Source organism: Rhipicephalus sanguineus, chromosome 3 (assembly GCF_013339695.2).
Source record: "Rhipicephalus sanguineus isolate Rsan-2018 chromosome 3, BIME_Rsan_1.4, whole genome shotgun sequence".
NCBI classification, from domain to species: Eukaryota; Metazoa; Arthropoda; class Arachnida; order Ixodida; family Ixodidae; genus Rhipicephalus; species Rhipicephalus sanguineus.
The window spans coordinates 189,205,094-189,231,573 of NC_051178.1; the positions used below are offsets into that span (position 1 = coordinate 189,205,094).

At 47.7% G+C, this 26,480-nt stretch overlaps 2 protein-coding genes across 2 annotated transcripts in view; both read left to right on the forward strand.

The window, feature by feature from the left end:
* The first annotated feature begins 3,572 nt into the window (after positions 1–3,572).
* LOC119385211 (uncharacterized) overlaps positions 3,573–26,480 on the forward strand; it is a 53,831-nt gene continuing 30,923 nt past the window's right edge. The window contains exon 1 of the mRNA XM_049414250.1: positions 3,573–3,737. Within this exon, the coding sequence (XP_049270207.1) occupies positions 3,650–3,737 (88 nt within the window). The 5' untranslated portion in view covers positions 3,573–3,649. The remainder of the gene's footprint in view (positions 3,738–26,480) is intronic.
* Positions 16,035–22,335, forward strand: LOC119385210 (uncharacterized). The gene is made up of 3 exons (XM_037652719.2): positions 16,035–16,105; positions 20,710–21,123; positions 22,012–22,335. Exons 1-3 carry the CDS (start codon positions 16,081–16,083, stop codon positions 22,257–22,259), a joined length of 687 nt encoding a protein of 228 aa, XP_037508647.1. The 5' UTR covers positions 16,035–16,080; the 3' UTR covers positions 22,260–22,335.

The following is a 26,480-nucleotide window of genomic DNA, read 5'->3' on the forward strand; positions in this document are numbered from 1 at the left end:
CCCCCACCCCCCACCTGGCTACGCCCCTGACATGAGCTTTCGGTTTTAATTTTTACCGGCACTACAATCGTCATCGCGTCCATTCAACCAGTGTTGTGGGCATGTTTCACGCAATGGAAGAAGACCGAACGCAGATCGAGAAATTCTGTTTAAAATTTACTACTCACTTTCCAGAGAAACCGCTGCAAGGTTGGACGCTTAAGACGGAAACGTTTTCTATTGCGGGTACAAACAGAAAAGTGATGAAGGACGGCAGACCTAGTCCCCTTATTAAGGAGACAAAAAATAAGACAATTTTTTTAGTGATGTCAGTCATTTTTTGATGGCTTATTTTCTACGTATCTGTTAGGAAATTACAATGTATTCGCAAAATCAGATGCTCCTTACCTACCGCACGCCAATTCGCCCGTGCGTTCGGCTGCTAGCGTCCGAACCGAGGCATAAATACGTCACGCACAACTTCCCATTGCCATACGCACACCAATTCTATCATCACATCACCCCAGTTGAACAGCAAGCATTGTGCGCAAGCAAGGTATGCGAGCGATCAGTCGAAACGTGGGCAATGTGAATGTTCTCGTGTGCGCTGTGAATGAACCTGAACACCGACTGCCAAAGCTAGCGCAAACAGTCAGATTCACCAAGTGTCGAAAAGTAAATGGCATCTCGCGCGAAGTCACTGCGTTAATGCGACTATGTTTACAGCTCCGGACCTGGCGAATGCACCCGGCCGTGAGGCCGTGACACGAAAAGAGACCGATGAGGCCATGAAGAGAGTTCGCGAGCACATGGCAACATTCGCCGCACGTTTCATTTCTAACACCGCTTACAGCGCAGTCGATTCATAACTGTCGATGACTCGAAATGACTTCTAATATCCTCTGGAAGAAACACACACATATTGCAGTTCCGCCTAGCGTAACATCGAGGCAAAAAGATCGATCACTTTTCAACGCACGCTAGCAACGCGCCGAACGGTCTGGAAGGGAGATGGATACCGCCGCCCAATGTTGCCCGCGTGCAACCCTACCTTTGTGGTACTCTGAAATTTTCCAGCGACTTTATCAGCGCCGGGGTTGAACGAGGTCATGTGACTCCAGAAGTCGAGTTGAGGGTTGGCATTTCTTTTCTTGTATTTTGAATTTTCCAGGCCGAATAACATCGGACTGCCTGCCCGCTATCGCTGCTGTTGGGGGTTGAATAGTGTTGAAGAACCCCTTTAAAGGGACACTAAAGGCAAAAACGATTTTTGGCGCCACTAGTAAATTAAAAATTCACAATACCAAAACACCACTCTTACCCCGAGAAGACGCTTGGTATGCGAGAAAAAGCACGGAAAGAACAATGTGGGTGGCGACCGCCACCTTGAAATTCTCGCACCAGACGCGTGACTCATAGACTTTGACGGCTTCTATCTAGGTAATACCTACTTGCTAATAGAAAAAAAATGACGCACATCGTACTGCGAGGGGGCCATAGACATAACATACTAAGTTTCAAGAACTTCATTGAGCCAATGTCACCAAATACGAGAAATACCGCTTGAAATCTGTGACGTCATGAGTCGAGATTTCGGTGCGAAATTTAAAAGTGAAAACTGGACTGATTTTCTGCTCTATTAATGTGAAATTAACGACATTAGGGTTCTCAGAGTACAATTTATCAATCTAAGTCGAATCATTTCTTTTGCCCTATGGTGTTCCTTTAAGACAGTACAAAGCAGTGATTTAGCGTAACCCTGTCCGGAAGCATTCGGTCGGAGTACGTCAAGGTCGTATTGAGGTGGAGAGTTAGCACTAAGGACAGCCATGGACTTGAAACAAGCACTATAGACGCCGGGGTTGTTAAACTTCGCGGTACAATGATTGGGCTGTCTACCAATTACAACCACCGTTGCGATCTTTCAGGCATGACTCGTTCTCGCATTCACCTCCCAATTCTTGCCGAAGTGAGAAATGACGTGCATGATAAACAATGACATCAAAAGCCAAAATTGTATGTGTCGTAATACAGGGACCATTATGAAAGTATTGCGCATGATTTTATTACCAACTCGCCCAACAGTCTATTCTTCTAAATGATTTTATTGTGACGCGACTATCCATGGCAGTGCGGTAAAACCGGTCGGGAAATGTGGTGAGTGGTCTGCCCTATAAACGCAGTGTGAGCGGAAAGGCACGCCTCCGCGTGAAATGTTTTTTTTTTTCTCGAATTTGTAACACGGCGCGATGGAGCGTTCGCTTGAACAGCAATACGCTATCAAGTTTGCGTGAAGCTTGAAAAAAATGTAACTGAAACATTCCAGATGCTTGAAGAGGCCTTCAAGGACGACTGCATTTCAAGGTCACAGTCCGGAAAGTACCACAAGGCGTTCGAGGAGATCTGGGAGGAGGTGCGTATGCTATTATTGATACAGTATATACAGGTAAACAAGCAAGAATTTGAATCGGTTATGCCTAGATTGTGCCTCCGCTCGCTCGTTTTACGGAGCTGCTGTGGGCTTGCGAAGCTCTATTACTTGAATCCATAAGTCAAAGAGTGGGAATATTCGGCATACGTCTCCAGCATGCGTGCGCATCTACGTACTGGCAGTTGTATTCAAATTTATGACTTATCTGCAAGCCAAGGGCTCACCAGCTCCAAGGCAACTCAAATTTCAGTAATTAATTAAGTAAGTAAATAAGTCAGTAGGTTTCCCTACTTCCTTTTGGCACAGGGCAGGCACTCGCAGTGTCGCATAACAAAAAGTTGTGCGCTCCACACGCCGTACACACACACCCGCTCACACAATCAGTCTCAGTTCCACTACCATGGGGACGTCATCCAGGCCAAGCCAAGTCTATCCACTCAGTGTTTCATTGGGTGGCACCGTCGTGCCGTCGGCCCATAGCTGCGTCGGACTGTGCCGAGATGTTGTCCACCAGTTGGCACAGTTTGTTCCAGGGTTTTAGACGTCGCTTGAACTTATTGTGTCCACAGATGGCAGCACTTGCGCACCACCAAAAGCAGTGAAGTTGAGTCCATTCTAGGTATGTAAATCTCACCAGGACACGAAAGTATTAGCCCTTCCGCGTATGGAGAGTAGCGCTGCTTGAAGCTTGCCCGTGAAATTCTCAAATCACTGTAAACGCTTTGTCCTCTCCATACCGTGAGGCGTTCCACAACTTTTCCTTGTCGCCCCACTGCGCCCCTAACCCGAACAATGGGTAATGACTTGTCTCATCAGCTATCTGCTGCTTGCTGTGGGAACCTCAATGAACCATCGGATATTGACAGCAGCCGCGTACATATTTGAACGAGAATAGTGTATCCCCTCAAATTTTTGGCTCATTGCAGTCCCGAAAACGAGGACAATGCGCTAAGAGGTCAATTGACCCTAGTCCGCCAGACGGGGGTGAGAAGGGTATGGCCTACAGAATAGTGGACGAGTTCGCTATGTACTTAGCTTGTGCTCCCAACAAGGGCTGCAGAAATGGCGTCTTTTCCTCACCTTCAACACCTACACACTCACTTGCTCTTCCACGAATAATCTGTCAGGAATGCCCACGCATGCAGCACTATCACACCACAAGCATCTCGATTTTCCAAATTTGGCGTCAGGGGTCCCTTAACAAATCGCTGATGCAGAGTACGCATCGGTGTTCCCTTTATGCATGCAACATCTTCTCTCGCAGATTTCGCAACAAGAACCATGCGCACAACAACTCTCTGGATCCTGCTCACCATGCTGGCGATCGGTGAGTGTTTTGATATGCGTACTCAATGGCCCAAACACAATGGTCACGGGTGCAGATTCGTGCGGAGCGGAAATGTGTTAGCGATTAAATTCTGCCAGTCTGTGGGACCAGCGTTTACGGTTTCACGAGCTGGGTACTAAAAGTGAACCAGATTGGTGCATCCAGCGCTCGACGTACGGTGGCGCCGAACAGCGTGAAGGCAGTCGCCACGCGGGCTGCTTTTACAGGTCGCTGTACAGTCATGAACACCCTCTTCTGGGTGTTCTGCGGACACCCTCTTCTGTTTGCGTGAATTCAGAAAAGATATCTCAGTGTTTAGCTAGAACTATATTCTAGGTAGTATTGTTAAAGTGTAGTGAACCATATTGCCTAGAATACACGAATACATTTCTTTCAAAATGTATTCGTGTACTTTAACGTAGTAAAAAGAAAAAGCGGTACTGCTCAATGTTCTTTCGCCCTGAACGCTTCGTGCACTTAAAAACAAAAGTATCGCATCTGCTTCGCGATTGGCTTACTCGCATCACGTGACCTCTCGCCGCCATATCCTTTCCAAGCGCGTTGGGTGCAGGCGCATTAAACGCAGAGCGTGGCCGGACATTTAGCAGTATACCACGATCTCTAGAAGTACTTAACCGCTTTTGAAACCCGTCATGCAGATACCAGAAAGTAGCTCACCAACATCTGAACGTAATCTGGGAATCTCGTTTGTTTTTGCATTCTGTTTGGGAAAAATTAACGTCAAAGAGCGTCGTTATACGTGGCCGCATAGTTCCGGAATGAATTCTCCCCCCACCGAAGAACACTCCTTTCTGCAGAGAACTACATAAACTTCTGGAAAACTGGAAAAGCTCTCATGCGACAGGATACTTCACCTTTTCGGTTCGCTCAGCGACATTTGTTCAGCGATATTGAAAGGTATACATACCACATACCTTTCTATTTGCTCGGCTCTTTATATCTCGATCTGTTGAACAGATTGTGCATGCATTTCGAGTTATAAGCGTGTCACGCACACGAGAACGAAATCGGAGATTTATTAAAATAATAAGTGTTTAGTGGTATACCTTGAAGGCAATTGCGGCGTGATCATTTGCCATTGCGTAAAACAGAGGCGTGGAACTCTGTTCATAAACTTGGTATAAGGCAATGCTATTAAGCGTATATTTTAATTTTTTTTGAAAAAAAACAAAATGTTGATAATGCTGCATTTCGCCGAGCGCACCCTTAAAATACTGTTTAGTGCATGAGAAAGGGTCGCAGAAAAAAAAAATATCGGCAGATCCCGCGCATTGAGGGAATCGATTTCATGCGAACCCTAGATCTATATGCATACTGTGTTACAGTAGAATGCGTTTAAAAAATTTCAGGGATGTGCTATTTCTGATCAAAGAACATAAATCACTGTGCCGAGGAAGTTTTAAAGGACCCCTGACATCAATACTGAAACCTCAAGATGTTTGTGTTGCTTGATTGCCCTGTATACGGGGGTACTTTACCACTGGTATGACACAGACCGAGGCCCCATTTGACGTTCCACGAGTAAAGCGAGTATTGCTGACGTCAATGATTTGTGGGGCGTGCACGATACCACGACAGGCACTTGGCGAGGAATATTGTTCGTCGCCGCTCTCGCTGTGTTGTCGTACTGCTTTCAACGTAGTTCTGGCTGCTTCGGCCAGGAATGCTTTCTTTTTTTTTCTGGGGAGGGGGGGGGGTTAAAAAATACCGAAGCTACCGCATCGTTTCTTTCTTTACCGCGTGCGGGGTCCGATTTGAAAACTGCGCTTTCAACGACACCACAGCCTGAGTGTACGTGATCTTAGGCGCTCTCCCGCCGTGGGGCGCTAGTTTCTTATGGTATTTAGGCGGACATTTCGAACTGAGGCAAAATTGTTCTCGGTTAACGGCGCTAGCATTAATTATACGATCCGTGAGAGCATTTGGTTCAATTTCGGGATAACCAGACACAAAGCTTCAAATTACAGTAAAAAAGCCACAAACAAAACTTTCGCTGTCAGGGCTCTTTTATGAAGAGTGCATTATGAAAAAAAGAGTTGAAAATAAAAGTAGTGCAGAAACCGAACCCCAGCTGTTTACGCGCTAGCAACGTCAAGAACAACAACAACAACTAAAAAAGAAGTGTCTGTCGGAACACAGCAAAATGTTTGCAAATGCACTGCAACGTTGGGAATATTAAGGGGACGAAAAATAAGAAATGAAAGAATTATTTAGTGGTGTCAGTCATTTTTGATGGCCTATTTTCTACGCATATGTTAAGACATAACAACGTATTCGCAAAATAAGATGCTCCTTACCTACCGCACGCCGATTCGCCCGTGCGTTCGGCTGCTAGCGTTCCGAACCGAGACATAAATACGTCACGCACAACTTCCAATTGCCATACACACACCACTTCTATCACACATATCACCCAGTTGAACAGCAAGCATTGTGCGCAAGCAAGGTATACGTCACCGATCAGACGAAGGGTGCAATGTTGAATGTTCTCGTGTGCGCTGTGAAGTGAACCTGAACACCGACTGACTGCAAAGCTAGCGCAAACAGTCAAGATTCACCAAGTGTCGAATAAGTAAATGGCATCTCGCACGAAGTCACCGCGCTAATGCGACCATGTTTACAGCTCCGGACCTGGCGAACACAACCGGCCGTGACACGAAAAGAGACCGATGAAGCCATGAAGAGAGTTCGTGAGCACATGGCAACATTCGCCGCACGTTTCATTTCCTAATACCGCTTACAGCGCAGTCGATTCATAATTGTAAATGACTCGAAATCACTTCTAATGTCCTCCGGAAGAAACACACACATATTGCAGTTCCGCCTAGCGTAACACGGCATCGAGGCGAAAAGATCGATCACTTTTCAACGCACGCTAGTAACGCGCCGAACGGTCTGGAAGGGAGATGGCCACCGCCGCCCAATGTTGCCCGCGTGCAACCTACCTTTGTGGTACTCTGAAATTTTCCAGTGACTTTATCAGGCCGAGTGAAACGAGGTCATGTGACTCCGCGAAAATCGTGTTCAGGGTAGGCATTTCTTTTCTGGTATTTTGAATTTTCCAGGCCGAATAACATCGGACTGCCTGCCGCTATAGCTGCTGTTGGGGGGTTGAATAGTGTTGGAGAACCCCTTTAAAGGGACACTAAAGGCAAAAACGATTTTTGGCGCATTAGTAAATTAAAAATTCACAATACCGAAAACACCACTCTTACCACGAGAAGACGCTTGGTATGCGAGAAAAAGCACGGAAAGAAAATGTGGGTGGCGACGCCACCTTGAAATTCTCGCACCAGACGCCGTGACTCCATAGATTTTGACGGCTTCTACTAGGTAATACCTACTTGCTAATAGAAAAAAATGAAGCACATCGTACTGCGAGGGGGCCATAGACATAACATACTAAGTTTCAGGAAACTTCATTGAGCCAATGTCACCAAAATACGAGAAATACCGCTTGAAATCTGTGACGTCATGAGTCGAGATTTCGGTGCGAAATTTAAAAGTGAAACTGTGACTGATTTTCTGCTCTATTAATGGTGAAATTAACGACATTAGGGTTCTCAGAGTACAATTTATCAATCTAAGTCGAATCATTTCTTTTGCCCTATGGTGTTCCTTTAAGACAGTACAAAGCAGTGATTTAGCGTAACCCTGTCCGGAAGCATTCGGAGTACGTCAAGGTCGTATTGAGGTGGAGAGTTAGCACTAAGGACAGCCATGGACTTGAAACAAGCACTATAGAAGCCGGGGTTGTTAAACATCGCGGTACAATGATTGGGCTGTCTACCAATTACAACCACCGTTGCGATCTTTCAGGCATGACTCGTTCTCGCATTCACCTCCCAATTCTTGCCGAAGTGAGAAATGACGTGCATGATAAACAATGACATCAAAAGCCAAAATTGTATGTGTAGTAATACAGCGACCATTATGAAAGTATTGCGCATGATCTTATTACCAACTCGCCCAACAGTCTATTCTTCTAAATGATTTTATTGTGACGCGATTATCCATGGCAGTGCGGTAAAACCGGTCGGGAAATGTGGTGAGTGGTCTGCCCTATCAACGCAGTGTGAGCGGAAAGACACGCCTCCGCGTGAAATGTTTTTTTTTCTCGAATTTGTAACACGGCGCGATGGAGCGTTCGCTTGAACAGTAATACGCTATCAAGTTTGCGTGAAGCTTGAAAAAAATGTAACTGAAACATTCCAGATGCTTGAAGAGGCCTTCAAGGACGACTGCATTTCAAGGTCACAGTCCGGAAAGTATTACAAGGCGTTCGAGGAGGTCTGGGAGGAGGTGCGTATGCTATTATTGATACAGTATATACAGGTAAACAAGCAAGAATCTGAATCGGTTATGCCTAGATTGTGCCTCCGCTCGCTCGTTTTACGGAGCTGCTGTGGGCTTGCGAAGCTCTATTACTTGAATCCATAAGTCAAAGAGTGGGAATTATTCGGCATACGTCTCCAGCATGCGTGCGCATCTACGTACTGGCAGTTGTATTCAAATTTATGACTTATCTGCAAGCCAAGGGCTCACCAGCTCCAAGGCAACTCAAGTTTCAGTAATTAATTATGTAAGTAAATAAGTCAGTAGGTTTCCCTACTTCCTTTTGGCACAGGGCAGGCACTCGCAGTGTCGCATAACAAAAAGTTGTTCGCTCCACACGCCGTACACACACACCCGCTCACACAATCAGTCTCAGTTCCACTACCATGGGGACGTCATCCAGGCCAAGCCAAGTCTATCCACTCAGTGTTTCATCGGGTGGCACCGTCGTGCCGTCCGCCCATAGCTGCGTCGGACTGTGCCGAGGTGTTGTCTACCAGTTGGCACAGTTTGTTCCAGGGTTTTAGGCGTCGCTTGAACTTATTGTGTCCACAGATGGCAGCACTTGCGCACCACCAAAAGCAGTGAAGTTGAGTCCATTCTAGGTATGTAAATCTCACCAGGACACGAAAGTATTAGCCCTTCCGCGTATGGAGAGTAGCGCTGCTTGAAGCTTGCCCGTGAAATTCTCAAATCACTGTAAACGCATTGTCTTCTCCATACCGTGAGGCGTTCCACAACTTTTCCTTGTCGCCCCACTGCGCCCCTAACCCGAACAATGGGTAATGACTTGTCTCATCAGCTATCTGCTGCTTGCTGTGGGAACCTCAATGGACCATCGGATATTGACAGCAGCCGCGTACATATTTGAACAAAGAATAGCGTATCCCCTCAAATTTTTGGCTCATTGCAGTCCCGAAAACGAGGACAATGCGCTAAGAGGTCAATTGGCCCTAGTCCGCCAGACGGGGGTGAGAAGGGTATGGCCTACAGAATAGTGGACGAGTTCGCTACGTACTTAGCTTGTGCTCCCAACAAGGGCTGCAGAAATGGCGTCTTTTCCTCACCTTCAGCACCTACACACTCACTTGCTCTTCCACGAATGACACGAACCAAGCGACGGACTACGGTTTTCCACTGTGCGTTACTCCGCAGCCACCGATCACAACGCATCTTCCTCGCTTCGCCCTCAGCACTGCAAGAGGCCGGGCTTTCCCGAAATCCCCAGCGTATAGGCGATTTCGCTGTTTGTAAACAAACTGGCATGCGCCGAACGGTCTGCCCAAGGAGACTTCCGGTGCGCCACTTCCGGTAGTACTTTTTCAACGGTCCCAGCTGTGTTTGAGCTGTTGCTCTATTATTTCTGGCGCATTCCTTCAGATGTGTTTGGAGCGATGCCTAGGGACTATATGGAGGCGCTCGACGACGTCGCGCGGGAGGTGCAAGCAGAAACTGCAGTGGCGAAGAGAACAGTTGCCTGATACGCTGGATAGGGAAGTTGTGCAATTCAGCTTTTCGACTGGAGCTAGCAACCTCTCTCTGTCACAGCCGCGGACATATTTATGTAGTTTGGCTTAATCACACAAAATCACGATAAAATTATTATCGCGCGTGTGTCACACCAGGCACTTTTGATAGAGATCGGCGCCAATCGGAATCGATCGTGATCCAAAGTGTTCGGCATGGCCCGTAGCCAGAAATATTTTTCGGGGGGGGGGGGGGGGGGCACATGCTGAAGACCTTGACTATTTGAGAAAAACGCGCATTCATTATTCATTTTCGGTAAAACACCCCTCCATCAAAACTTCGGAGGGCCCGGGCCCCTAGGGCACCCCCTCTGGCTACGGGCCTGGTTCGGTGTGACTGAGACAATATAAAACGTACTCATTATGTGATGACATCAGGTGAGGCTGAGTCATGCGAACTACTATGGTTTACTCACGAGTGCGATATTCATGTATCAAGCTCTCAAGTTAACCCGCCTACATCTACAGTCCACGCTCCAACCAAGGTATAAATTAGCTAGAGTGCGACGGCGGCAACACGACAGTCGATGAGTCATTTGCTCGCACCGATGCGAATCCACTCGCATGCGTCGCTCTCATAAAAAGCAAATGCAACGGCGTCGTGGGCACGACGTACACGACGTACACTGTGCGGCGATTCATGTTGAGCACGGCTGCTTTGGGGTCCCGAGTGTTGTTTCAAACAGTATACAAGGTCGCAGTATACATCACTGATGAGGCTCCAACAAAACAAACGCCTTTACGATGGATTTTCGGTGTTAGCCAGCTTTCACACTTTGCTATCCACTTCAGGCGTCAGGGCAGCTATCTGTCGTGGGTGGAAGACGACGGCGTCCGACGTGTTCCTTGTAATTGGGCACCTTAGACTAACGTCTGAGCATCGTCTGAGTATGCGTTGAACTTTATTTGCCTTTGATGAAGTGGGCAGAACAAATCTACGTGCTCTTTTGTGGGAATCCAGTCATTGTCGCCTGATCGCTGCAATCTAGGCGCTATTCCTGCCTTCATCTGTCGGGCAACAGAACGCTTCGACTTGCCATAGCATATTAGTTGCGGACCGCAGACTGCATCCTGGCACTACACATCAGTGCCTGAGTTGCGAGCGCTTCATCGGAAAAATTCTATCCGCAGAAAATACCGAAGCACAAGTAGCCGCGGCCAGCAACGCAGGCTAAAACCACGCTAAAACAAGGTAAACAGGAAGTTTTCTAGGGAGAGTTTCCGGTGAACGCACAATGTAGCCAGAGAACGGTAAGCGCTGGCGAAACCGTCTATACACTGTAACGAAGAGCGGGCACAGCAACGCCGGAACAGGGCGTCGGCGCTTTATTTGCGAAATCGTTTTCTAACTTGAAACCAAAAGTGTTGTGTTTGTGTTTCTGAAATAAATGTCATTAAATGGTATTGCGAAACCTACTATATATGCTTCAAATTGAATATTTTTACACAGAACCGCCTCACTGCAATTCTCAACTGAATATGACGCAAAGGACTTTTATCAAAATCACCATCTTTCTTTCGGGCACAGCCTACGCTTTTCTTTTTAACACGAAAGTGTTTTATGCCGGAGTCCACCAAGACTTCAGTGACGTATTTCCGTCACGGAAATGACTTCGAAAAAATTTACACGATCAGATGGCAAAGAAAAAAAGTTCCGGCAACGGGCATCGAACCCACGACCGCTCGGTCCGCAACAACAGATGCCGGGCACGCTATCCACTGCGCCACGGTCACAGACTCCAGAGTAGTGATGCAGAACTATCGATGGTACTATCGATACTATCGATAGCTGAGTCACTATCGAACTATCGATGGTAAAAGATACTATCGATAGTGCTATCGATAGTAAGTACTATCGATAGTTTAAAATCAACAGCGCGAACTCATTGCAGAATAAATCTGTTTCCCCGCGCGCGTGGTACATAGTGGAGCCGGAGGAGCAGGCTGAAGGGCAAGAAAGTCGACATGCTTGGGTTCTTCACCAGAGTGCTTCGCTGAAACATGGTCATAAAGTCAAACTATTAAGCTGTAGCGGAAAGGAAGCCGTTACATGGGGTGGAACTGCGAAGCTTCAGTTTTATATTGTATTTGATGATTGCAAAATAAAAATATATCAAGAACTAAGTTTGTTAATTGTAAGATGTAACTGGTTGCTTTTATTTATTGATGGACATATGCCGCCATTTTCACTGCGCAAATAATTTCTCTCGATAAAAATTTCCTCATAAATTAAGCGAAGCTGATAGTAGGCTATCGCAAATATTTTGGCAATATGGCCAGCCAGCAACAGCCTCGTTATTGGCACCACTATGGATAGTTTGTCACGTGGCTGTGACGGTGAAGAATGCTACAGCAAGACTGGGAAATACGAAGCTCTTCTTTTGGTCGAAGTTGTGCCCACAGAATCAAAACTCGGAATACAAGCGATACAGGCTGCGCACTGATTGCGGCGAGAACAGTCGCCGGCCGTCGAGTAATCTGACAATCGGTGGAAGGCTTCATCTTTTATACATCAGTCGTCAAACCTTCCAGTGTTATCGCTATTGCTCGCGCAAGCTTTCGAATAAACTTGAATATTCGCGTCCGGCGCGTAACCTTAAAATGTCAAACAATCGGGAAACTTCCCAAACATTGCGGTGCGGTCTGCGTCAAACGCAGCTAACAGTCTGTGGGTGCAACCCGAATACATCAAAACAAAGCAATAAACACGCGTGGCAGTAATATCGTTACTAATATTACCAATGGTACTACCGATTCGACTATCAATAGTTTATCGATAGTAGTACTATCGATCGTTTCAAAGAAACTATCGATACTATCGATAGTCAATTTACCGATAGTTCTGCATCACTACTCCAGAGGCTTTACAAACGCGCCTTTTATATCTACCACTCTCCCGGTCGGCGGGGTGTGTTGCCCTCTGGGAGCGGTAAAGTAATTTATCACTACTGTGGCCTCGGCGATTAGCCCCTGCAACGCATTACACGTCCATCCCATTTGGCGCGTTTTTAATAGAAGTTCAATTTTGTCAATGCCTTAACAGACCGCGAGGTGGCGACCTTCGCCCAAGCGTCGTAAAAGCGTCAGCCTCGCTCACGCTAATCCAAACTAAAAAATCACAGCATATCCACGGAGTGAATGATGATGAGTGGGCGAAGCTGCGGAATCATTTAGCATGGACGTTAGTCGTCGGGATGGAGATGTACCATCAATCATCAAAGTAGATGCATGCACGCTAAACAGTGCTATAGCTGCCAGACATCAATATACATTGTGAAAACTCTCTTATATCAATGTACAGTAAACATTCAGTTAGTACTTCTGTAAGGGCACGCTTTACTTTCGTGTTATTCCGATTCCTATGACGGAGGGATCAACCATGTTTTTTTTTATCTCGATCAGACATTTTTATCCGCTTCTATGCAATCTAAAGAACTAGGACACATAGTTTGAATGGCCACCTTGAAAACATTACATGTCAAAGAAAGTTTAAACATCCGAGAGATTAAATTTGTGCATTGCTCCCTGTTTTATAATGGAAGAAAACAAATTAATTTAAGATCACTTAATTTAAAGATCACCGAATAGGTGGCACCAGGTGGAGACACGTCGCGCCACGTAAATGTGGCGCGAATTTCAAATCCACACTGAACGTATACACAACGCTTTCGGAGCCTCTAAAATGAAAACCAAAGGCTTGATATGGACGACAATTATAGCGTAATAATAAGGAATGAAAAAGGGAGGAAATGTTGCGGGCAAAATCAGGATAATTCTGTTATTCCCTTTAGGAGACTGCGAGAAAGAGCGAGACGTTAAAAAGTACGCTTTTTCCCGATACTTGCCTCTGGTTTGTAAAAAAATACGAAAGCCTGAGTAAAAAATCTCTCCGCAACATTTCCGCCATATACTGAAAAACGAAAGCACTATCGCAAACCCCGTGTAAATGCGACAACATATGGACAGGCTAGAGCTTTTGAAAGTGCGCATGTATTCTCTATGGGTGCTCGCACTAGTGAACCCTCTTAGCTATAACAGACACCCACACTTGCCGGCTTTCGCTTAGGCGTATATCCGTCCTTTCAAGCTAAATAATTCTGGGGTTTTCTGCACCGATACCACGCCATTATTACGAGCCACACCGTAGAGAGGGACTCTGGATTAATTTCGACCACCTAACGAGCACGCGTAAGCCGAAACGCACAGGTGTTCTTGTACTTCGCTCCCACTGAAATGCGGCCGCCATGGCTGGGAATCGAACCCGCGTCCTCGAGCTTAGCAAAGCGATTCCTTAATAAGAATACTGCCCGCACTTTGCGCTCGCCTATGGTGTGACATAGTAACTCTAAGCCTGCAGGCTTTGTCTCTTATTTCCGCGACGCTGCATATATCGTGACCGTGGGACTTCGGCCTTGAGCTGCTGCTTCTCTTTTGTTTCCTTTTTCTTTTTTTTTCGGTTCGGAACCGGTAAGAAATGCCGAAACTTAATTACGGTTATACTGAAGAACGCATGCGATAACATGGCGACACATTCGTCGTGAATGGGGAAGCATTCGCGATGTTTTGGCGGTACACACGCATGTCTAGATCGAAAGACCGCCATCAGAATATTTTCACTAGCAGGCAGCGGGGTATGGCACGTGTCGTTATCGAAACTTGTCTGGATAAAGATAATACCCGCTACGTCATGTAGCTTCTTAAGAATCAGTGCCTCGGAGAAAAAAAAAGAACGAATGGTGCCAATCAAACTACTCCTTTAGATATATCATGCATAGCTGTATCTCCCAGTTTAGTTACAACCCCAAAGAGTGTGACGACGCATCAGAAAACGCCTTTTTGCATTTGAATAATTTCATATTTGAATCGAATGCTACTGTGATTCGTCGCTTCATAATAGTATAAGCTGCGCAAGCGCGGTAACGGTGGCGCTCCCTATAAAAAATCCACGGGCATGCATTGCGCTTGCTGTCCTCAGACGCCTGAGACGCGAAGCGCATCACCTGAAACGGTAAGTCGATGAGTTTGATTCACCACAGGCGCTTATTACCGTTAGGAACCATCGAGGAAACTTGATGTGCGTCTGAACTATAGGGACGCGGCGAAGAGCAGAGGAAATCTCGGCAATTGAAGAATACGTCCAGAAATATGCATGAATACGTCCAGCCAATGTGCACTAGTATACTATAGCACACTTGCGAGTTGGTACTGGTTCATGCTTTAAAGGTGCAGCTATACTAATCCGATGTGAAACGAAAGGAAGACATGCGCAAAATGAAGGACGAAGCGCTGTAGTCGTCATCTTGAGTCGTATCGTATACCGTCTCAGGGCTGTAGGCTCAACTTACAAGCAGCGTGAATCAATATGAATGCGTGCAGTATGCTTTAGGCGAAGTCTGAAGTTGACGTTGTAAGCCAAAACAACTCTCGTGGTTTCTGCAGATGTGCTGCGCTTTTATGCCAGTATTTTGGCACCATGCCGTCGACTTAGGGCAAGGAATCCCGTCACTAATGCCGCCCCTGATAGTGGGCGTGTCGTACGCTCGCTGTAGCCTCGTCTTGGAGCCAATATTGATGTTATAAGTAAATAAATAAAGCAATATTTAAAATGACAAATTACGATAATAGCCCTGAGAGAATGCGAGTGAGAGCATGCATGACTTATTCATAGGTTGATCTCTCGACATAGCGGAGAAAACTGGCGGTCTCGGGTAGGGTCGCCGTAAAAATCGTACGTAAAGGAATAAACTACAACACAGTGAGGACTTGGCCTGTCGGTACATGCTTTTAAGGGAACAGAGCGCTGTTGTGTGTTAATGCATTAAGCTGGGCTAGTTGGTATTGATTGTATGCTTCCATATTGCTAGCGAACACGCACAAAGGACGACATAGAAGTCCTTTGTGCGTGTTCGCTAGCAATATGGAAGCCGTTGTGTGTCCCTCTTCTTCGTCTTGCGTCATTGCGCGCTGTGCCGCTTGCAATTATGTGCGAAGAATGTTGCATTTAAATGGCTCGCGTTTTCTTTATAAGATTTCATGCGCTTACAGGTAAGTCGTATCAACAGGCTCATTAGAGAAATAAACTTCACCAACGTTCGCGTAGCGATGCACTTTCAGATGGTGAACTCGCCCACATATGTGTAATTTGAACCCCCCCCCCCTACCCGTCATCGCTGCCTACATTTCAAGGCGTGCCCCATCTCCATGCGGAAAGAAATCCTCACGGCGCGCTAGTCAAACTTCTGCTGCGAAGAACGACTTATATGACGGCGAGAAGCCACCTCTGTCTGAATAGTGCACCGGTAAATGTGTAGCCAGGTTATCACAGTGCGTGTCTCACTTGGTAGATTTGCTGCAAGACGTTATCAAATTCTTACGCCGTGTAACTGTTTTCCTGTGTTCTCAGGTTCCCCGTCTCGCATCTCGGGTTCCATCTCCAGTAACATGAAAGCATTTGTCTGGCTATGGTGGTCCTTGCTGTCGCAATTGGTGAGTGCTACATGAAACTCGTCCTGATGAATCCAACGACCATGCAGCTGATCTAATGTCCGTGCACAATTTCTTAGGCCTAGTAAAAAAAAAAAAACAAAAAGCTAGTGGGCTCGGAAATGCGCATATGACTTTGCGTGCGCTGGAAGCTTTTTTCGGGGTTAAAATTGGGGAGACACTATGGCAGTACAGTTAAGTATAAACGCTACCATATGTAACTATAAAGGCTATAGTCGGTTACAACCTAAGATTTATACATAAGCTACGCCCGCAACCATATGGCTGTCACTCCCACAGAAAATCGGCATTAATGTGTTTAGAAGAAATCGTGAACGATTTGGGAGCCCTACATGTACTCTGCTATGGGAGAGCAGTAAGCTAGCTGTCCCTGATTAAGGCTATAGGTATGCATACAAGTGCGGTTAGGCACTGTTCCATCTAGTAGCACCCATTCATTTTCACGACGTAAAGCACTTTTCGAATACTTTCAGGTCGTAGACCTTCACATAGACACACGTTTGTGTCGCCGGTTTTGGGTCGAAAACTTGAACATCGTGGCACACAGTCATGGATTCTCACATAGCAGCTCAAGCAAACGCAATACTTTAGGTATACGAACGACGAACCTCTTACTATGCGTAGTAGTTACATGTGCCGAGTAAACGCACTTGTAGTTCGAGCGGAAACCAGCTATCGTGGCTCTTTCACAGGTGAAGGGTAGTCGCACCACGGTTCTGTGGGTGGAGCTTAGATTTTACAGCGAAAGCTGTTATGAGATCATTTCACCGGCCGTTTTTGGCGCCGTAGTTGTCCGCCGCCGCCGGTGTCCGTAACCAGTATCGCCCGAAATAAGAATATGATGGAACGAGGTTCGAACCTGGGCCCTCTGCGTGGGAGCTCAGTATTCAACCTCTGAGCCATGCCGGTGCTTGAAACTGCTTTGCAAAAAGGTCCTATACAGGCTTCATATCGGGAAGGAACCACATTAGCATATGCAACATAGCGTGGTAGAAGAGTAAAATAAGCACCAAGCGTCGCACAACGCGGATTCTGTAACCAGGCGTCACACAATGCGAATTGCGCAACGAGTAGGTTGTTGAATGCTTGCAACCCATTACAAAGGGCTCTGCCATAATTCTTCGTCATCAGGCACAGCATCAACAAAGTGTGCATAATGCCTTACATGTGTTTAGCAGGTACCACGGCTCTCCGTAGAATGATGAAAAATGGCACAGTGCCTGCTGCCCTACTTCTCAAAACCTACAATGATTTATAGTGTAGTGGGTTCCTCGCAAGTGCACTTGTATTGGTTGCCAAGGAAGCCCATAAGCGCATGATCCATTTCCTCGGGGTCTCAGTAAAATTACAATGATTTATAGCGCAGTGGGTTCCTCGCAAGTGCATTTGTATTGGTTGCCAAGGAAGCCCATAAGCGCATGATCCATTTCCTCGGTGTCTCAGTCGTTCTTCCCCCCCCCCCCCCCCCGTCTCTTTCCCACGTCAACGTATGTTATACAGCATGACGGGAGAGATAGTGACCGGGGGTCACCCAATGCAAATTGCATAACTGGTGGGCCGTTTAAAGCTTCCAACCAATTACAAAGGGCTGAGCCATAATTCTTCATCGTCATCAGTCGTCGCGTCAACAAAGTGCACATAATGCCTTACAGACGCGTAGCTGGTGCCTCGCTTCTCCGCACAATGACGAATAATGGCTTAGTAGGTGCTTCCCAACTTCACAAAAATTGTGATTTATGACGTAGTGGGTACCATTCTAGTGTACTTCTATTGTAGCCCCAAGAGAGCTTACAACGGGCTCTAGAAACGCCGCTCTTCCAGCTTTCGCTGTGACTGTGCTGCGATTTCAGCGCAGGCCTGGCGTTTTTTTAAACGTGACTTCTATGAGTTACAACATATATTGTGTTCAGTCAGTCAATGAACTTTATTTTATATATTGTGTTGCGGCTGCTTGGTTTGCGAACACCCGTGTACTTAGATTTAGGTGCACGTTAAAGGGCCCCTAAACCACCCAGCAGTCGAAATTTAGTTGAGGTGAGGAAGTTGTGCTCGAGTTTACAACGAACACGTAGCCGTGAGAATTTTTCGAAACGGTGCCGTAATAGCGGAGTTACACGCGTTCGATGATCGAAACGCGACGATCGCTTCTTTCCCTCTTTCCTACGCTACCCTCTTCCAAAACCGCTTTGCCCTCCTCGCTGAGCCAGCTGAATGCCCCTCTTCATCTCGCGTGGCATACGTCACCGCTGACGTGCTGTTCGAGACAGCGTCTACTTCCGGTGGCCGCGACTCCAACGCTCCAGCTCGCCGTCAACTCTGTGTATCTGGGTGCACTGTTCGTTGACTAACCGCTGTTGCTGCCGTGCCGGCCCGTGCCCCTACGAATCGTGCCGGTATGGACCCTGTGTTGCGCGCACGCCTTCAAAGGATCGCCAACGTGATGGACCCGTACGGGGACACGCCGTGCCAGACCACCTCGGCTCGAGATTAGTTCACGAAGCTCATCAAACCGCAAGGCGTGAATGTGTAATTACGCTAGCGACTTGGCGGTTGCGTTTTAGTCTGTCCGGCATTAAAGAAAGCGTCGCGTAAAACCAAATATGTCCCTAAGCTGGCACCAGGTCAAGTGGCGCCAGCTATGGAGGTTAGAAACAACTAACAAACGTGTAATCTATGTCCTCCGAGCATTCGGAAGCGCCCTTCTCGATTCGCTAAGCCTACAGCATCGATTATTTGAGTATGGCTCTCCAAAACGGGGCTGAATCGGTACGAATACCTTGCTGTCGAAGCTTAAGGACATGAATCTAAAGCAAATGGAAGCATCAGTTCGGAGCTTATACTTATACGCTACAGAGCACACCGCGGCCACTTGATAGATTCGAGGTGGACGACAACCGCTTTTGGCACTGCGGCCATGTTTTTCGGAGGCTTGCCGGCGTAGCTTGCCGTGCAAGTTGGACTGCTGTCGCGCGTGCGGCGACGTTCTGCGGCACCGCGCCGTTGCTGCAGGCTTGCCGCTAGCGTGAGCCGGGCCGCAGATGTCGATTCGCAAGCGGCAACACGACCAAGAACAGCAAGGTGCGCGCGAACAGCTGTTTGCAGAGTAACCGGAAGTCGTCGGTTGTCGTTCGGCCAATCGCAAGCATCGAAAGTGATAACGTCATCGAGTTTACTGGTGATGCCACACATGTCAGTGGCGGGAATGGCGGGGACCGGAAAGGAGAAGCTATTGTTTTTTTCGGAATTGTGGCGCGCCCGCGACCTGTAGCGCTGCGGCGTGTGGCATCGTTGATCGCGACGGCATTCTGCACGCGATGCGCTTGTTTACTTGAAATGTTTGGGGAAATGTCGGAGGGGGTTTAGGGGCCCTTTAAAGAACCCCAAGTGGTCGAAATTTCCGGAGCCCTCCACTATGGAGTCTCTCATAATCATATCGTGGTTTTGGGACGCTAAACCCCAGATAATATTATTGGTTCGTGAACAAACCCGCTTCTTGCCAGTGTTACTACAGACGTGCGGGTGTACACAAATAAGGCCCCGACGGTGCCCAGATCACATGCGTATCTGAATGCGCCGTTTTCCAATGACTGATCTCTCGATCGTGGGCTTGTCGGTGACCAGCAGTTTGATACGGGAACCTGATAGTTTATCGAGGTCACTTATAATTTTATGTCGCCACATTTCATTGTTGTCTTTCATTGTTTCACGCGTGACCGACGTTAATACGTGTAGTAAGAGAATTGTTTCGCAGCTAAGCACGTGGTTGGAGGTCGAATTGCTGGCATGGAGGAAGAAAGAAGTTAGGAGGGAGCATTGCGCAGTGCGATAGAAAGAATAGGCCAGCGCGCACACGCCAATCATTGCTTTTCCCGATGGGAAGGGCTCCTATTTTCTTTTCTCAAGTTGAAAGCGACTATATATCAATCATTACTTTAGAAATACACTGGGAAGCCGTTACGGACATTAGGCCACGAGAGAGGCCCCATGTACGCATAACAACAGCGCTGACTATTGTTCCTTTGTATTTGTCTGTAGTGTTTGCTGATTGGTGACTACTAATTGTTGCCCATGGCCACCAGTGCTCCGAATGAGCAGCTAATGCGTCGCACTCACAACTGTTCTCTTTAGGACGCCGCAATGCTTAGACATAGAAATACGCATAGGCGTGCGCCGGGTTCCTTATTAAGGGGGAGGTGGGTTAGCTCCCACCCTCCTTTGGTCGAGCTCTAATGCAAACAAGCTCCACAGTGGATGCAATATTGGAAATGAAGCGATGACGTGCTTCCCACAACAGCTGCCTTTGTTCCCCGGCTTTGCGGGGGTAAAAATGGGAAGTAAACGGCTCTTGGAATGCAACATCAGTGGTGTTCAGCCGCCATTATCGTCAAAAGCCTGCATGACCATAGTCTTGCCCTTTACACAATGACGGGACGGATCCGACAGAGTAAGGTATGGGGAGACTAGGCACCCCCCTGAAATGATTCGAGAGACCCCTCCCCCCCTCGTGCGCACGCCTATGGAGATACGTGACTATCGCGCAACACTAGCGGAGACTTCATTTCCGCTTCTTATTCTGCATAACGCAGCGCAGCGTGAAATCGCCGTGGAGCCGTTGACGGGCCCCCAACTGCTCAGCGCACTCAGGACGAAACAAGTATGCGACGCCATCCCGGCCGACGCGCTCGTCAACGTCACCCGCCGAGTGACGTCACACCAGTGGCCCGACGATGCATGGTGGAGCTGGTTCGAGCTCTACGGAGGCCACATCACCTGCACGGACGGGCATCTTTGGATGGAGTGCGAATGTGTGATTCCTTGGGAGGACCAGCGCGAGGCAGTCTGCTCAGCTTATGTCTCCAGTATTCTCATGCGTTACAGCTTGCGCGTGGCTGTGAGGAACCCGAAGCACGACGACGAACCCCTGGCCTTCGTCCAAGCGGGAGACATGACTGCGGTTGCGAAAAGTGCCATGCTGGGCCTGGCGGTGATAACACGTTCTGGTGAGAATTACACGTCTTGTTGGTCGATGAACACCTGTAAAAAGGTCGAAGTCTCGGTCAGTTGGTACTGACGCTGAGGTAAAAACCAGTCAAGAAGACGCCGGACAAGGGAAAGAAGTGACACACACAACGACTGGACTAGGAACTGTGCTTTATTAGCTGACAGCACCTCCCAGAAGAACCACGGTGCATGCGCTGATCACGAAAAAACCCATGAAGCTATTTTTTTCTTTTTCAAGTTTTTTTTTTCATGGGTGTTTTCGTGATCGGCGCATGCGCCGTGGTTCTTCTGGGAGGTGCTGTCAGCTAATAAAGCACAGTTGCTAGTCGAGTCGTTGTGCATTTCACTTTCCCTTGTCCGGCGTCTTCTTCGCTGGTTTTTGCCTCAACACCTGTAAACTCCGTTCGTGATGTAACAATGACGCACACAGGTGTTTGCTTTGTTAAAATACCTGTACCGTTCATCACGTACACCTTTTCAATTTATTACGCCAGCTACGGTATAATCTAAAATCGGCGAGAAGCAACGACATCAGCCACACGATCAGTTTGTCGAACACATGATCGCACAGATAAGTCTCATATTGTCTATGCATCTTTAAGCAAATGGCGTATATATATAGCAGACGGCGCTCGCACTCGAGTGTGCTACGCTGTAAACCACTTTGCACCCTTAAGGGGGTTTCAAGCAAGCAAAACACCCTTTTGCTTAACCAAAATTTGCAAGAATTAGGGTGTAAGGGTGTTTTCCTTCCCCAAAATAGCCTTTAAGACGTAATGCTCTAACTAAACACCCTTTGTGTTCGAACACACAAAGTTGTGTTCGTTTTTAAGAGCCCTCAAACTACTACACATTGCCAAGTTACATCTTTTTTTTATTCGCAATAGATGGCGGCTTCCGCTACATTATACCGCTCTTGCTGGGTGAAATCAACATCGGGGAACTGACCTTCGAGAAGTCTACCATCGACTGGAACGGAAAGGAGGTTGACACCACGGATGCGCTGTTTCGAGACCCAATTCGAGATGCGCTCTCTGATCTGGTCTACGACTTTATCTGGGGTCCTCTAGTCGACAGCTTGAGGAAGGCCTTCGGCGATACAAGCTGGCGGTCTAGGAAAACGAATCTGGTGTGACGGCGACGCCTTTCTTATTGTCCTTTTGACTTTATCCTCTGTGACGTTCTCCGTAGCGGAAGAATAAACTCGTAATTGACGCACCTTCAATTCCTTAACTCACATTTATTTGTCAACACAGCATCACTCACACATGTGCTGACAGAAAGCAAGAAGAGGAAAGGCAGGGAGGTGACTGAAAGTAAATAACGGTAGTAGACGAAATAACCTGGTTCGACCTCCCGTTTAAGTATAGAACACAAGAGGCCGCCGCGGCCGCGGTTCACTGGTTGATCATATCGTTGTCTTCACGTATAAAACCCAGCAAACATAGGACACGGTACACGGAGGCAACTCCCAACCAACCGCGACAGAAAAGCTATGCTCAGGGTTGCCAGGCGGAAAAAGATTAGAAAAACTTGAGCCAAGGACAGTAAAGGTGGCCAAAAGTAGCCAGGCGTTGTTAGGAGTGGTGTCGATGGCAGACTCTGACCCAGGGGGTAGCGTGGAGCTGAGCGGCGGGAGTCGTACCGCAGGCCCAGGGACGTCCAGAACAGCAGGAAGCCGAGGCAGAGAGACCGGCGTTCAGGAAAACTTAACAGACTTTTATTTAGTACATCGTAGAGGACAGGATCTTCAGAACGACATCTAGTCCGATCGATCCGTCCCGAGTAGACGCTCTGCTGCTCCTTAAATACGCTTCATTTCCAAGATATGGAAACTCTTTAAACGGACACCAAAGGCAAATAACAATTTATGTCAGAGTGAAAGCTCAATGTATGGCAACTTCTTCTAAAAGTGCAATATTATCGACAGCAGTGTCCTACTTACCGAGAAATTAAGCTAAATGTATCGCATGATGAGCGCCACGAGTGGGACATTTTCGAAGTGATCCCGATGATGTATGAGAGTCTCCCTACAATAAATCACTAGTAATCAAACTAGCAGCAATAAAAAAAGAACCTTCCGTGCATCAAAACGTGCAATAAAATGCTGTTTGGTTTCCGTTTGATTCATGGAAAAAAAAAAAAAAAACCTCTGTGGCGTTGCCCTGGGGAACAGCGCGCGTGGTTTAAAGGTTCCGTTTTCGCCGAACTGCGCTTCGCCCGGCGCCCTGCTTCGCTCACGCGGTTGCATCTCAGTGGTAGTTTCGGGATCGCGTACTGCCGCGTGTGTTTTGCGCGTTCGTGAAAGTCTCTCTGACAGAAAGTCAGAGCTAGGTCGCGAAGCTTCGGGCGAAAAACGGTGCAGAACCTATTGCCAACGACACCAGCAAGGGGAGTTATGGGTGCTGCGATTGAAGCGCGACTATGTTTGCAGGGAACAAACGCTAATAGCGAAAAACCAAGTTTTACTCAAACGTAAAGCAATCTTTGTTTTACAAATTACATTTATTTCCCGAACAATATTATGTAGGTGCAATGTGCCAAGAATGTACGACAATGTTTAATTCTTACGAAAAACCTTTTTCTTAGCGCCCCCTGAAGAGAGGCGCACGTCATTGTCATTCAGTGCAGCCCTTGCGGTGCATGGAAAGGCGCGCTCGTAAGTTCGTCTGCGGCGACACGCCCCCTCGGGTGTTCTGGTGTTCCGCACTTGCATGCATTCTGTGAATTATTGTGGTGAGAATTTAATTTTGGTGTGCGCGAAGTTGCGAGGTGCGTTTCATCGTTGGTGAACGTGTTGGCTACGGTGTTCAACGGACAACGGCACGAGGCGGCTAACATTTCACGCCGAACGCTTTCCTCTGTACTCGAGGAAACTATGTGGTGTTCCAAGGATGCAATAGCAACACGCGTACGCCTGGCGAGCCCTTTCTTCTAGATAAGACACCGGGGCAACGGTTCGGAGTATAGTGTGCTTGCTGGATTTTCATGGATCAGTATTCCTGCTGCGCGGTTTCCTTCGTGAACACGCGGTGCCTACTATTATTTCCTGTGATCGGTGAGCAGATCGCTAAGTTATCTGTCGCGCTACAATCACTACAATTCGCATGTATTGATACGTTACACGTAAGGTTCATTTATCGGAACAAAAGGCAAAACATAGTGCACGTAGTGTACGGACTTTCTGTACTTATTATGAAATTTGTTGCTCATTGTGTATGGTGTGTTAAATTGCGTTATTGTGACCATTGAATAAAACTGAAATATCATTATTTTGGCGGGACCAGGCGTCATTTCTTCTCGTTAGAACTGAAGCACACATGCAATGCACTCTTTAAAGGGATACTGAACAAAAATTTGAAAAAGCTACGAAAACACTTACATTCGACTCGGACGACACGACTGTTCCTGTACGCAGCGTTTATTTCACGTAATTTCGAGCAGTTGGCCGTATTTTTAGTGGATTGTGAGAGCGCGGCGGCTGCATGCCAATGCGCTTGTCGGCGGACGTGACGTCGAGTGCTCCAGCAAGAGGGGGGCAAGCGGCACGTCTCTCCTGCCCTGCCACTTCCCTTTCTCCACCTCTCCTCTCAAGAACCGAGGGTGGCTGGTGTGGCGCTGAGCCTTGTCCTCTTTTCTCCACATAGGAAACAAAATAGCGCTTATTCCTCAAAAACCGCTACAACTACCGAGCGTGTCGCGAGAGCGCAAAGATGCAAGGTGCGAGTGACAGTGGTTCCACTAGCGGTCATTGCGACTCCGAGTTCGACAGGCCTCCAAAACGGATGCGCCAAATACAACCATATGCGTGTGACCGTTCTGCTGTGTCAAGCGACAGCAAGGACGACGAGCCAGACGAGCCGCCGTAGTTCAACGTGGGTCGGCAGCCGGGACCAGCAATTTATACAGTAACTCATAGTCACTATCCTCGAAGTGTTCGGAGCACAAAAAGTCACGCTTTGAAGGCACCCACGTTGGCTGCGATGGGCGCGCAGCGCGAATCCATATCCTTCGAAGCTTCGGCTCTGTTGGAAAGGTATGACAGGGCACAGCCTAGCGCAGAACAGCGTTGAGGCATTCTGCGTTGTCAGGTGCTTCACCGTTCACATTACGTAGCAGCACACAACACAGACGGCAAATTCGTAGACGTGGGCGCAAGCTCCGCTTGAGAAAACAAATATACATAGTTTTCACGGACGTCACCACAGCCACTTCCGCTTTGCTCAGCCGCCATGTTCGGGAACCTTTCGAGACGCGGCTAACCCGGCTACCGTGTTGCGGCAGCTGGCGCGCACATTTTCCAGTGTTGTACTTAGCGCCACAGCCATGACGATTTGTGCGATGGTCGGCTGTCGTAGCAGAAGCAAGACTTCTGCGAAACCGACCCACTGAGAGTCAGGCACCGGCACGTTTTGTTTGCCGAAGGTTATCACCAAGCAGTGCGAGAGAACGCGGGCTCTCTCAGAAAGGCGTCGGAACGTTTGTCTGGCCCGCATAAATCGGAAAGACTTGAAGAACTTGGACAACATTCGCATCTGTGGTCGCCACTTTATTACAGGTAAAACTTTAATTGCAGTAGTTTAAACGGACTTCTTTTTCTTTTCAATTACTTTGATAAAGCTATCGCTACTTACGGCTGCGAGTCGCGCGCCGCCGATTTCTCAAGCTCCTAAGATTATGGGGCAGTTTACATCTTTCCGTACGCGCAATGCCACTTGATAAGCTACTAGCCTGTTCGCGAATTTGCAGGCAAACCATCTCAACTGATGGATGAAACGAATCCGGACTGGGCGCCCACACTTCACCTAGGATACCTAAGTGAATGAGGTGCGGCTTCAACATTGTCTGCGCGGTACGCCCGACGCAAGGTTCGTGCCGCGAAAAAAGGGGCAGCCACTGCAGCGCGTGTCACATCCTGTGAAGTATCTGGGGACGGAGAGCCTTCAACAGACTGCGACGGGCCTGAAGCGCGCACACTCGCAAGAAGCGGCCCTGGGCAAGAAGCTGTTTACACACTCACCTCGGCCAACACGACGACACGTTGTGACGGCAACTTCCCACTCGTGAAATAATTGTGCGCATCTAAGGACTTGTAAGACTTCATTTGCTGCAAAGAAATGTAGCTGGTTGACAGTACCAGGTAGTTTATAATATCCATGTGCGTCGTTGGTGGCAGTACCGCAGTACCTCGGCATCCGTGGTCGCGTCTCTTTCTATGCACCGCTGCAAATGGCAATTTTCGCTTCATAACGCACTCTGGTGGGTCCTACGAGCTCGTCGAAGTAACCGGGACAAAAATTCCATTTCGTGCACGAGTGTCGCCTGCGAAAATGCTGCCGGAACGTGCGCTGATGCA